Here is a 14,398-nt window from a genome sequence, read left to right on the forward strand (position 1 = left end):
GTTCAAGATATGTCCAATCCTCTCAAAAGGTATCGACTCATCTAAACACTTTAACTTTAGTATTTTTAGCCTCCCCTCCATAAGAATGATGCGCATAATGACATATTTCCCTAACATGGGCTTAGGCCCGAATGTCAATGACATGCCATCATTTTCGCAACCATGTTGTAACTGAAGGAATTATGTCCTTTAATTCAATGTGCAATGACTAAATGTGAATAGGACAATTAAGAAAATTAATTTAATCCAATTATTTTAGGAGTCGTAGTGCTTTGCTAGAAGCCAACTATGATTAATAGGGTAATACCTACAGCTATTATAATTGGGTCCTACGAGGTCACACATATAGGGTTTACCAATAGATGAAATGAGAATGATTATATTACTAATATATTAGATATTAGTAATATAAATTATTCCTTTTATTTTGAAATAAAAGAGTAACTTTGTGGATAAACAATATATTAGATATTGTTAAAGACGTTTAAGCAAGAAAGAAATAAATATATATATTGAGGATATATTTATGAAAGATAAAATTATAACATATTTTATTGTCATAAATATGTTACGGTTTATCAAAAAGGAAGGTGGAAGGTTTCTTACATGACAATTAAAAGGGAAATAAATTTTCCTAGGTGAGAAGGGCATTTAAAAGGATGATTATTCGATAATCAATGTGACACACAAAAACTTCCCCATCCCCCTTTTTCTATAGTTGGAGAGAAGTTCTTTAGAACAAAGGGTGCTCTTGATTCTGAAAGCAAGCAATCAGATTGTTTCCTTTGGTTATCCTACGATCTAGCAATCGACGGTAACCGGATCTATTGGAACTCGTGTGGACCAAATAGAGGAGCAACAAGTGGGGCTCTGATCCTGATCCAATCAACCAGATCTGTCAAATTCACGCATCAAAGGTATACCATTTCAAGCTGTATGTTTATTCTATCAGTTATGCTTTTATATCAATGATTAGGTATTTTAGATTAGATCTAAAATTTCCGCACATAAACCTAATCTAAAACAACAATGGTATCAGAGCCAGGTGGCATAAACTGATAGAACTATTTGATGCAATCTGAATAATAATCTAACAAGTTAATGATTAATTATAATATGATGATATTATTCGTAATATACAGTTAATTGATCTTGTTATGAAATATAATAAGTTTTGTTTAGAATTAAAATATATAAATATGATTTATATTATTTACTTTTTCTCAAAAGTTAAGAAAAGAAAATGCAAGTTCAAGATTAATACTCTTGAAAGTTACTACATGTTGAACCTTGAAGGATAGTGATCCGTAGAAAAGATTACATGTTTTAATATACATTGTTTTGGTTTTATTTATAACTATTTTTTTTTTCACTTTTAAAATAAAACCAATGAAAGATTTTAGTTCCTAAAGAAATTGGGAAAATACCTTTCCACATCATAACCCAAGCAATTTACGGTATTATTTTGGTTAGATGGGTTTCGCAAAAGCGATTGTGTCTTTCCTCTACTGTATACTCTTGAGGGTGAATCTATATAAGGGATTCATAAACATTGATATGGTTGTACCCAACAAGAGACCAATACCAAGTCTTGGATCTTGAGGTATAGGGATGACTCTAAATTGGATTTAGATTATCAACCAAGAATTATAAAGAAGTTATGATTAGTAAATATTGTTTACTTACCCTGAATATACAAGGTCTAAGGCAGTGCAAAAGTACGTTAGACTTTTATCAAATGGGATCTTGGAATCATTTTGTTCAGAAAGGAACTATAATAATTTGAATAAAATGCGCATTCACTCCTGTTAAATTGTTTATCACAAGTGTTTGCATTGTCAATACATAAACTAATTAAGTTGTATTTAAATAACATATTGTAGATAATGGCAAACGATAATTTGAAATTCTCCCTGCGCTCCATTATTGAGAAAAACAAGTTAAATGGGACTAATTTCCTAGATTGGGAAAGGAATCTGAGGATAATTCTGAGGTCCGAGGGACGTGAGGACGTTCTTACTACCCCTATTCCAAAAGTGACTGATACCTCGTCTGACGAGGAGAAGGCAACAGCAACCCAATTGAAAACTGAGGCTTTACCTGTCACTTGCTTAATGCTTGCTGCAATGGAACCTGATTTGCAGAAGAGGTTTTTGAGTTCCGATGCTTATACCATCACAACTGAGCTGAAAACTCTGTTTCAGGATCAGGCAAGGATTGAACGATATGAAACTCACAAGGCTATACTTGATAGCAGACTTGTGAAAGGGAAACCCATAAGTCCTCATGTGATTAGTCTAACTGGGCTGTTCAAGAGGATGGAAGATTTGGGGACCCCTTATGACCAAGAGTTGGACACGGATATCGTTCTTAGATCCTTACACGATGGTTTTGCACCTTTTAGAATGCAATACCATATGAATGGACTAAAGCATGATCTAAATGAACTCCACAACCTGCTTAAAAATGCAGAAGGCAATATCACTGATGACAAGAGGAAGGAAGTTCTGAATGTCAATAGTGGGAAGGGTTTTAAGAAAATGGCTAAGAATAAAAACAATTACCAAAGAAAAGGTAAACAAGTTGCAAAACCCAAGGGTGATGAGAAGCCAAGAGTAGCTTCTGAACATGATTGTTTTTATTGTAAGGCCAAGGGTCACTGGAAGAGAAACTGTCCCAAATATCTTGAAGATAAGAAGAACGGAACTGTGAGTTCCACTTCAGGTATTTATGTTATTGATATAATGACAACCAATGTCCATACATTAGATAATGGTCCCACTTGGGTATTTGATACAGCATGTGGTGTTCACATTATTTCAAATGTGCAGGGACTAAGAAATAGAAGGCGGGTGAAGAAAGGGGAGATAGACTTGCGCGTTGCAAATGGAGAAAGTGTTGCTGCACTTACTGTAGGAGTTTTTTGTCTGTCTCTACCTTCCGGTTTAACATTTGAACTTAATAATTGTTATCATGTTCCGTGTATTACCAAGAACCTTGTTTCGGTTGGTGCATTGCATTATGATGGTTTTGATTTTAGCCTTAAGAATGGGTGTATTTCTGTTTCTAAGAATAATATTTTCTATACAACTGCTCATATGAATAATGGGATTTTTGAAATAGATCTTAAATCAGAATTATATAACATAAATAACAAAAGACAAAAACCAAATAATTTGAGTGAAACCTATCTATGGCATTGTCGATTAGGTCACATTAGTATGAATCGCATGAAGAAGCTCCATAGAGATGGAATTTTAAAAGATATGGATTATGAATCCATTATAACATGTGAATCGTGTCTGATGGGTAAAATGACAAGGTCACCTTTCAAAAGAAATTTTGAAAGGGCTACTGAACTATTGAATATAATACATACTGATGTATGTGGGCCAATGAGTACAGAAGCTAAAGGTGGTTATAAGTACTTCATCACATTTACTGATGACATGAGTAGATATGGGTATGTTTACCTTATGTCACATAAATCAGAATCCTTTGAAAAGTTCAAAGAATTTCAATATGAAGTAGAGACTCAATGTGGCAAGAAAATCAAAGCACTTCGATCTGATCGTGGTGGTGAATACATGAGCCATGATTTTGATCATCATTTGAAAAATTGTGGTATAGTAACACAATTGTCAACCCCAGGAACACCACAGCTAAATGGTGTATCTGAAAGGAGAAACAGGACCTTGTTAGACATGGTCCGATCAATGATGAGTTTTGTCAATCTTCCGATTTCCTTCTGGGGATATGCCCTTACTACCGCTGTACTGACACTAAATAGGACTCCGTCAAAAACTATAGACAAAACTCCATATGAGATATGGACTGGAAAAGTTCCAAAGTTGTCTTTTCTGAAAATATGGGGATGTGAAGCTTATGTAAAACGTTTACAGACAGATAAACTTGCCCCCAAGTCAGATAAATGTTTCTTTATAGGGTATCCAAAAGGGAGTTTTGGATATTATTTCTACAATCCAACACAGCAAAAGATATTCGTTGCAAGGGATAGTGTCTTTTTGGAAAGAGAGTTTCTTTCCAACAAGTCAAGTGGGAGAAATATTCATCTTGAATCATGTCAAAATGATGATGAGCAACAAACTCAACAACAAGATGACATGGATGATGTCATGGATGATGTCAATGATGAGATAAATACTTATGAAGGGATAAGGACTCAGATCATCCAAGAACCTGAACAAGAGGATCTACAAACTGTTGTGGATCATATTCCGGATTCAGTCATTGAACAAGTTGAACCCACTCGTAGATCGGAAAGGCCAAGGGTTATGCCAAGACGTTATAATGATTTCATCTTAAATGCAAGCCTTGATGTTCTTATGTTAGAACATAATGAGCCTTCCACCTATAATCAAGCAATGATGGGTCCAGACTCCAATAAATGGCTTGAAGCCATGAGGTCCGAAATGGATTCGATGTTTGAAAATCAAGTATGGGACTTGATAAATTTGCCAAATGGGGTCAAACCCATAGGGTGCAAATGGATCTTCAAACTCAAAAATGACAAAGATGGAAATAAATCTATTCACAAGGCAAGATTAGTTGCCAAAGGTTATAGACAAATTCATGGTATAGACTATGATGAGACATTTTCACCAGTTGTTATGATTAGATCCATTAGGATAATCCTAGCTATTGCTGCATATTATGACTATGAGATATGGCAAATGGATGTCAAAACAGCCTTTCTAAATGGTTTTTTGGAAGAGGATGTGTACATGACACAACCTGAAGGTTTTGTAGATCCGAATTATGCTGGGAAAGTATGTAAGCTCAAGAAGTCAATTTATGGACTTAAGCAAGCATCCAGGAGTTGGAACTTTCGATTTGATGAAAAGATCAAAGAGTTTGAATTCATTAGATGCGAAGAGGATCCTTGTGTTTACAAAAGGTTTAGTGGGAGTAAGATAAATTTCCTAGTATTATATGTGGATGACATACTACTTATTGGGAATGACATTCCGATGCTAGAGTCCGTCAAAGAATGGCTGATGAAATGCTTCTCAATGAAAGACTTAGGAAATGCTGAGTACATTCTTGGAATCAAGATCTATAGAGATAGATCTAAAAGGCTACTTGGACTGAGTCAAGGAATTTATATTGATAAGATTCTTAAAAGATTCAAGATGCAAGATTCTAAAAAGGGATTTTTACCCGTTCAACATGGTGTATATCTCAGCAAGACGCAGTGTCCTAAAACATCTGATGAACTTGAGAAAATGAGCAAGATCCCTTATGCCTCTGCCATAGGATCTATCATGTATGCCATGGTATGTACACGTCCAGATGTTGCATATGCATTGAGCATGTGTAGCAGATACCAATCAAGTCCTGGAGAAGCACATTGGAGTGCAGCTAAGAATATCCTGAAGTACTTGAGAAGGACCAAGGATGATTTCTTAATATATGGGGGAGATGAAAAATTAATCGTATATGGCTATACTGATGCAAGTTTTCAGACTGACCGAGATGGCTTTGAGTCACAATCGGGTTATGTCTTCATCCTTAATGGAGGAGCTGTGAGCTGGAGAAGCTCCAAACAGGATACAGTAGCAGATTCTACAACAGAAGCTGAGTATATTGCTGCTAGTGAAGCAGCAAAAGAAGCTGTTTGGATAAGGAAATTTTTGGATGAACTCGGTGTTGTTCCTAGCATTTCAATGCCTATTGATATCTATTGTGACAACAATGGTGCCATAGCCCAGGCTAAGGAACCAAGTTCGAGCTCAAAATCCAGACATGTTATGAGGAAGTATCACCTTATTCGACACATCATTAATATGGGTGATATTAGGATGTGTAAAGTGCATACAAATGACAACATTGCTGATCCATTGACCAAACCTATGCCTCGGCCCAAGCATGAGAGTCACACTAGGGCTAAGGGCCTCAAACATATTGGAGAATGGCTTTAAATTTTTTTTTTTTTGTTTATGAGTATTAAACACTTGTTTAAGTTTGACTTGATGATTTTGAGATATATGATATTTCATATTTATTTATACATTGTTCTTAACAAATATTAAATAATATGTCCAAATAATTCATTATTAACAAATGGGATCACCTTAAGTGTTCTGGTGAATGAAACCCCATTAAGTGAAATGAAGTTTTGAATTATTAAAAGTCTATAGTTCGAAATCATCAAATGGACATAGATGATTTTATATGTTACTATATTGTATGTTGACTGATAGCGTCAGGTTTCATGAGCTATAGGGACATAGAGATGTCTAGTCATATACATATATGTGTATAGATGATACATATAAGACTGACCTGCTTTAATACTCTTCAATATTATAGAGTTTTAAAATTAAACCATATTTAGTAGATTCCTCAGACATGAGTATGTTATGGTCTCACTGGATAATTAGTATTTCTTTGACATTGTTAAACGCTTTCCGTAAAAGGGAGTTATAAAGGCAATTGTTAGGATTGCTAAAAGTTGAGTGGGAGCCATAGTCATACAAGACTGGAATAGTCCTCCTATTTCGTGTATACTCCGATACATTGAAAAGGGAATGGTGTCTCGGCCACTTGAAGAGTGAGAACTGAAAATGAATGGCCATGCTCGGATGGATTATTTGAATCATCCGTTTTATTTACAGTTCGAACTCAGAGTTCAAGAAACATATTTGATAAAGGATATGGATGTCATCATATCATCGAATAAGACACTAAGAGACAAGGTATCTTATATTGCACACTTGTTTAAGGACAAGTGGGAGATTGAAGGAATTATGTCCTTTAATTCAATGTGCAATGACTAAATGTGAATAGGACAATTAAGAAAATTAATTTAATCCAATTATTTTAGGAGTCGTAGTGCTTTGCTAGAAGCCAACTATGATTAATAGGGTAATACCTACAGCTATTATAATTGGGTCCTACGAGGTCACACATATAGGGTTTACCAATAGATGAAATGAGAATGATTATATTACTAATATATTAGATATTAGTAATATATATTATTCCTTTTATTTTGAAATAAAAGAGTAACTTTGTGGATAAACAATATATTAGATATTGTTAAAGACGTTTAAGCAAGAAAGAAATAAATATATATATTGAGGATATATTTATGAAAGATAAAATTATAACATATTTTATTGTCATAAATATGTTACGGTTTATCAAAAAGGAAGGTGGAAGGTTTCTTACATGACAATTAAAAGGGAAATAAATTTTCCTAGGTGAGAAGGGCATTTAAAAGGATGATTATTCGATAATCAATGTGACACACAAAAACTTCCCCATCCCCCTTTTTCTATAGCTGGAGAGAAGTTCTTTAGAACAAATGGTGCTCTTGATTCTGAAAGCAAGCAATCAGATTGTTTCCTTTGGTTATCCTACGATCTAGCAATCGACGGTAACCGGATCTATTGGAACTCGTGTGGACCAAATAGAGGAGCAACAAGTGGGGCTCTGATCCTGATCCAATCAACCAGATCTGTCAAATTCACGCATCAAAGGTATACCATTTCAAGCTGTATGTTTATTCTATCAGTTATGCTTTTATATCAATGATTAGGTATTTTAGATTAGATCTAAAATTTCCGCACATAAACCTAATCAAAAACAACAGTAACATGATTCGTCACGGTCTAGGATACATCCCTACAGAATTCAAAGAAATCCACAAGGGAAGGATATACAAACGACGCATAGTTGTCCCCCCAGCCTTGAATGAACAGTTCATCCGCGAGGGAAAAAGCACCATATGTTTTGACTTCCCCGAACCCTTTACCAATCCAAATTTATAAAGACGTTTTCCAAGTCTCAAAACATTTTCAAATTGTCCTCATAATCTTAACCTTTCTATTTGCATGATTAGGAAAAGAACAGAGTATTTGTGCGACGCCCTGGAAAACTTGGCTCGGATTCCCAAGATAACTAATCTAGCTCAAGAATCTATCTCTCTCGGTTCCCAAGAAACCCATTCTCTTTCATCCGTCGATAATGTGATCAACGAAAATATAACTCTTTCTCCTCTCATATGTAGAGAGATATTAAATGTTGTACATTGTAAGAAATCTAAGAAAATTGATCTTGTTGAATCATCCTTTGTTACGTGTAATAAATCCCACAATGTAACACAAAAAGTTGATCTAGGGTTTCTTGTGCATTTGTTAGCGCCGCTGGAATTTTCTCTCAATTGTAGTTTATCTGTGATCATCTCTTAGGATTTCTATAATTACTTATTATATTACTCTATTTCTTTCATCATGGGGAAAAGGGAAGAACAAAAGTAAGGAAGATTATTCTGGAAGAAATTAAAAATGTTGTAGGAAAAGAGATTGAGAGGATAGTTGATGAAGTTATCCTAGAAAAGAAGGAGGAAAGCAATGTTAAATCAACGGATCCTACAGAAATTTTTGTAGAGAAGAATGCAGGAAAACAAGGCAACAAAGAGGGAGTATGGAAAGTTGGTTATAATGAAAGAGCCAACTTGTTTGGTCTTAAAAACCAGATTACCAAACTCCTGATGCATGCTAAGAAGGGAGAAATCACAATCAATTAATAAATAGAAAGTTCAACAAATAAAAGTCCAACTCAATATTTATTATCTCTAGGACTGGAATTTGTTGAAGAAAGTAGAATATAAGGAGATAGTTAAATGGTCAGTTGATACAATGAATGAATTGATGAAGACTCCCAAATCTAAGACCTACACTATCAGGAGTAATTCAGCATGGAAAGTCAACGAGGTATGGAAGAATAAAACAGAAAAGAAATCTGAAGACCATGCCTACAAAGGAAAAGTCTACTTGGGGGATATCCAAACAAAGGTAAAGATACTCAACTCTACTTTCAATTCAAACTTCCTTCTAGAGTAAAGGAGAAATGTATTGAAGACTGGAAGTTTGTGGTGGTTGGAAACTTAATTGGGAAAAATAGAGTATCATTCCCAAAGAAGCTCTAATTAAATAGTGGGGGAGAAAAGGGGCTTGAAAAAGTTTCTGTAAACATACATGACCTCTACTTTCGACAGTTCAAAAAGGGCTCAAGTCTGAAAGAAATCTTGGAGAAAGGGCATACTTACATAGGATATAATTGCATGAAGATGGAACAGTGGTCGGAAGAGATTAATCTACAAAGAAGACCAAAGGAAACAACCCAGATTTGGTTCAAGCTTTGGAACATTCCAACCCACATGTACAATGCTGAAGCAATTAGTCATTTTGTAGGTACAATTAGGAAACCATTATATGTGGACCCCAATAACTGAAAGAGGAGAGCACTTGTCATTTGTTAGAATTAGCATTGAAGTGCATCGTAAGAGTCTTCTGCCAATGAAAATGGCAATTATTGACAGTAAAGGAAAGCACAATGTCATGAAGATTGTTTGGATAGGTGCTACCAATAGAGACTAGGGTCTAACTATTGTTAACAGCTAACGATATATTCTTAGATAATAATCATGTGAGGAATTAATATATGTTTCTATTCTTCACAAATCCTCTAAACTCTTGAAACAGATTCAAGTGCGGAAGTGTTCATCGGATTTGACGCTTTGAACAATCGAATGTAAAGGGAAGAGAGTGAAGAACACAATGAGTTTTATGGATGTTCGGAGATAAAACTCATATGTCACACCTTCTTCACAACCGGAAGGATATCCACTAAATACTTTGAATCGAATACAATTTACTGAGATAACTAACTCTCTGTTGAATAGAACAACCATATGTTCAAGTTACAATGTTCTCACAGCTAGACAGTAATTGAATTTCTCTCTTGATCTTGAAGGATGTAAGAAGTCAGTAAGAGCAAGAGCAAAGTAGTAAGTCGAGTGTTCGTAAGTTCTCTTTGTTCAAGTGTTTTTCATAACTGGGTGATTTTTCCATTGTCCTTGAGCATCTATTTGTAGTAGAAGGACACCAACGGTCGAATCTTCTTAATGGACACGTGGCATGTGTCTGTTGGACGGCCGCCTATAGTACTAGAGTACAACAGACTTTGAGAAATTGGATTGTGGCCGTACCGAACTGGTAGTGCTCCGAATATCCTCTAATATTGTCTTGTACTTGACAAATAGTTGGAAAGATATTCGCGTACGTAGCGTTCATTCATTTGATATAATTAGATGGCTTGTCAGACTACACAGAAGTGAGTGGAGTATGAGTAGAAGACAACTAGTTGATCGTGGTTAGACATATGCTTTCTTCAGACGGCTGTTAAAGCAAGGCATTAGGCGTGTTCCTTTAGACCTCGTCTAAAGGAGTTAGACGTCCTCGTCTAACTACGCATCCATTTAGACCTCGTCTAAAGGAGTTAGACGAACTCGTCTAACTACGTTTCCCTTTAGACCTTGTCTAAAAGAGTTAGATGTCCTCGTCTAACTATGCATTCCTTTAGACCTCGTCTAAAGGAGTTAGACGTCCTCGTTTAACTACGCATCCCTTTAGACCTCGTCTAAAGAAGTTAAACGACCTTGTCTAACTATGTTTCCCTTTAGACCACGTCTAAAAAATTTAGACTACCACGTCTAAAGGAGTTGGACTACCACGTCTAACTACGTATGACGTCTAAGATAGCCTACTTTAGACCACGTCTAAAGTAGCATATACTTATATGCACCTGTATAAAATAAATAGACAACTTAGATTTATTCTATTTAGACATCATCAAAATTACATTGTTAAGATAATGTTTCAGATCATAGTTTTTATTTATTTCTATTTCAAGTTAATTATTTCTCACTTAATTAACTCTTTTCTTTACTCTATTTTAATTTTTCCCAACAATTTCCCCCTTTTTGATGATGTTAAGAATATGCAACTTTTATCAAGCAAAATAAACACCCATCAAATAAGATTAAGATCAAAGTAATTCACCAAGGTTTTTAAAACATAATTTTAAAGTACAAAACAAAGAAAAACACAAGGAGAAAGATTTAGTGTCCTTCCTTTTTTACTCTTGGATCTGCGCCGCTTTGGGAAATTGATTCTCTAGTTAAGAGGTTCTGGAATCGACTGATCGCTCGACCTCCACTGCCACCTCCTATGTCGCCTCCACGACCTTGGCCTCTTCTTTGTGGTGCACAACTGCCTCCGCCTCCTTCAGCAGCTTTTCGTTTAGATTTTAATCGAGTTCCTTGAGCAGAAGTTGACCCCCCTCTTTTGCTTCCTTCCCCCTTTCTAACATTATCAGGGTTGGCAGCAATAAGAGCTCTTTCTTTCTTAGCAGTAGCTGCAGCTTCTTCTTCAGCTTAAAATTTCCTTGCAAAGGTATCAGCCTGCTCTAATCGCTCAGCCTCTGCCCTATTTAATGAGTTTGACACCTCCATTACTTGGGATTGAATAAGTTCAATTATGGACTTTGTCTCTTGGTGAAGCTCCAGGTTGAAATTTTTAGATTCAGCAAGATGATCCGACTTTCGTTGAAAGAAGTTCTTTTTCAACTTCTTATACTGAGTATGAAAGAGGTTGACTTCGTATGTATTTCGCTTCAATGTTTTATCAGTTTCCTTTTGAGTGGTAAGAATGGAAGAGCCATCATCTTTACTTGATGCAGACCCCTTCTCTAGATTTTCCAATCTGGACGACATGTCCATTATATTCTGCTACATCGAACTTAATGCATCCATAATTGCATTGCAAAAGGTTGCTCCTCCAGGAGAGGCTTCTTCGGAGGAACGAGCAGCATAAAATATGACTTGGGAGCAAGCTGGAGTAGTGAGAATTGGGTTCACATACATGTTCACTTGTAAGGAATGCTCTGGTTCTTTTTCTTTAAGAGGGAAGAGGGAGCATTTGATATATTCCGTGACTTTTCTTTTCCATTTAAGATCTTATCATTTTTAAGGATTTGACTTATGTAAGTAGCATTAATTAGTTTTCGATTGAAGGTTAATGTGAAGGCATCAACTCACACAAATGTAAAAATGTTAAGTTTGACTAGATTAATGCCTTGAAAAAAATTTAAGGTTTAAAAGTGTAGATAAGATATTTTAAATCATTTTTAAGATTTTAGGGTGATGAATGTATTTTGAAATTTTGTTTGGTTTTTAAAGTAAATTTATGAAGGATGAAATGATGAATGATTGGAAGAAATTATGTTAGTGGAAGCTTTGAGATGTAAAGATGGGTCATGGTTGGATGATTGGAGATGAAATGAATGCAAATAAAATGTCTTGAAAGAGACAAAATTTTGAATTATTGTAATATTTTTTATTTAAAATCAAATAAAAGAATTTAATAATCAAATAAACTGTACAGTACATCAACAGTGAGATACATAACAGTGCATCTTATTAAAAAAATACAACACACTGCATAAAATAAATTAAATAAACAAATAAAGCAAAAAAAAAATATCAGATTCAAACGATGTGGTCGCGATTCCCCCGGCGCGTGAGCTCTTTCCGGAGCTTCTTCGAGAACGGCCGGCAAGTATCGACGGTGAGATTCAACGCCGCAGCTAAAGCCACGAATCCTGCTGCATCCTCCGTGCAGGTCACGTGCCTCACTCCCACCTCCACTCTCGGCACCGCCGCCGACCGTTTCCCTTCTCCCTTCACTGTCGACGACATCACGAACCCGTTGTACAAGAACTGCAACCACGACCCAGATTCGGATCCCGATCCATAACCCGATCCGAAGTCGCAACTGCTCCCGGGCGTCGACGCCGGCGACGCCCCTGAGCAAATGTCTATGGCGAATTTCCCACCACTTTTGGTGCTAATCGTGGACTGATGAAGAATTACTGGTTCTGAAATCGAGGTCATGGTTGGGTCCGGAAGGAGTTCGAACCGGTACCCGATCCGATCATCCCCGCTCTCTCTCCAAGCCTCAAGCCGGCCCCATGGCTTCCAAGTACCGTCGCCGGGAAGTAGAATAAGCCAGGCTCCTGGATTGGACTTGTTGACCCGATCGGATCCCGGCGAAGGGACGAATGGGGTCACCATCGACGCGGCGGCAACCGGTGAACCTGAGAGGTCATGAATAGTGATAGTCCATCCCTTACGTTGTTCCTTACGGCGATTCTTACGATCCTGATTTCTCAATGAATTCAATCTTAGCCAGTTCCTCCTCTTTGATTTGGTTGTCGTCTCTGAAATTGATCTTGATTTGAGGTCGCGATCAGCGGCGTTTCTTAGAGCGAATTTACAAGTGAATACAGGTTGGCGAATCTTATCATTAATTTGAAAGATTTGGGGGCTACATTCGGGTTGTCCCTCAAATTGAAAAACGAATCTGGGATCTGGGTCTGCCTGTACTCTGAGATTCAACAAGGTTTTTGATCCATTAATCGAGGCACAGCCGTTGTGAATCACAGTTGTTCTTGACATCGAATTATCATTTCCTTTGAGATCCAAGGGAATTGAAACTGAGCCTAACAGTTTCCTCGAACAAAACAACCCTCTGCGAGAAGAAGAAAAGACCTCAACCTTCAAACAGCAGGATTTAGATGAATTAGAGAATAGGTTATCGAACTGAGGTCTGGTTAATGTGAAGCAAGCGGCGGCGGCGGCCGCGGAGGGAGAGCAATCGTCGAGTGGGAGAGAAACGATTTGTGAAGGAAAACCGTTGAACTTGATCTTGCAGAAGAAAGAGGAAGAGATGATGGTGGTGGTGGTGGATGAAGGGAATTTGAGGAATAAATTTCTGACTACAATACGAACAAATGAACATGGATCCATGGCAGCCTAATTAAGCTAGTTGTCAGAGATCTGTGAGAAGAGACTGGCTTCTCTCTCTTTCTCCTAAATGGTTTTGGAGATAATTGCTATATGTAATATAGTAAACTGCTTTGATTGAATGAAGAAGAAGAAGCTGTTGAGTGTGTGAAAGTATGTGCTGGAATCATACATAGAGATTGCGGGCAACAGCCTGGCATGCTAGCTGATTTGTTTGTCTTAATCATACATAATAATATTATTAAATTATCAGAAGGGATGGATGGAGGGAGATAAATTAAAGAGGGGATAAGAGCATCATTATTGGTTTTTTAAAAAATTAAAAAAAAAATTAAGAGAGAAAATAAAAAAATATTTCTTTTAAATAATTAAATTATGTCATATATTTTTCTCTATTTTTCTTTTATAAAATTTTTATACTTTTTTTTAAGGGGTAACAAGGGTATAACATTATTGGTATAATATAAACTATATCAATAAATAGTGTTTTTAAATAGTGTTTATTAAAATTTTACTATTTTTATAAAATTTATACCTCACTTTTCTTATATCATTTAATTTATAATTTAACATTATACCCTTTATTAATATTATGTTAGATAAAATTAGACCGGTTAATAAAACTTAACACAAATAAACCTCCTATGCAGGAACAGACAAAGAACCGGACCGGTCAAACCAATGAACCGGTTAAGAAGCTCAACCGGTCAAACACTTAAACTG

General features: G+C 36.2%; 2 protein-coding genes across 2 annotated transcripts; one reads left to right on the forward strand and one right to left on the reverse strand.

Moving 5' to 3' along the window:
* Nucleotides 1-2,375: 2,375 nt before the first annotated feature.
* LOC124937531 lies at nucleotides 2,376-2,853 on the forward strand. The gene is made up of 2 exons (XM_047477807.1): nucleotides 2,376-2,724; nucleotides 2,832-2,853. The coding sequence occupies exons 1-2, from the start codon at nucleotides 2,406-2,408 to the stop codon at nucleotides 2,843-2,845; spliced, it is 333 nt and encodes a 110-aa protein (XP_047333763.1). The 5' UTR covers nucleotides 2,376-2,405; the 3' UTR covers nucleotides 2,846-2,853.
* Nucleotides 2,854-12,184: 9,331 nt separating this feature from the next.
* LOC124938326 lies at nucleotides 12,185-13,822 on the reverse strand. The gene has a single exon (XM_047478748.1). The coding sequence runs from the start codon at nucleotides 13,676-13,678 to the stop codon at nucleotides 12,359-12,361; it is 1,320 nt and encodes a 439-aa protein (XP_047334704.1). The 5' UTR covers nucleotides 13,679-13,822; the 3' UTR covers nucleotides 12,185-12,358.
* Between the last annotated feature and the right edge of the window lie 576 nt (nucleotides 13,823-14,398).

The sequence above is a fragment of the Impatiens glandulifera genome, chromosome 5 (assembly GCF_907164915.1).
Source record: "Impatiens glandulifera chromosome 5, dImpGla2.1, whole genome shotgun sequence".
Taxonomy (NCBI): Eukaryota; Viridiplantae; Streptophyta; class Magnoliopsida; order Ericales; family Balsaminaceae; genus Impatiens; species Impatiens glandulifera.

Bases quoted from the DNA above. Each gene is read 5' to 3' on its own strand.
- LOC124937531 (XM_047477807.1), top strand. From the start codon at position 2,406: ATGCAATACCATATGAATGGACTAAAGCATGATCTAAATGAACTCCAC.
- LOC124938326 (XM_047478748.1), bottom strand. From the start codon at position 13,678: ATGGATCCATGTTCATTTGTTCGTATTGTAGTCAGAAATTTATTCCTC.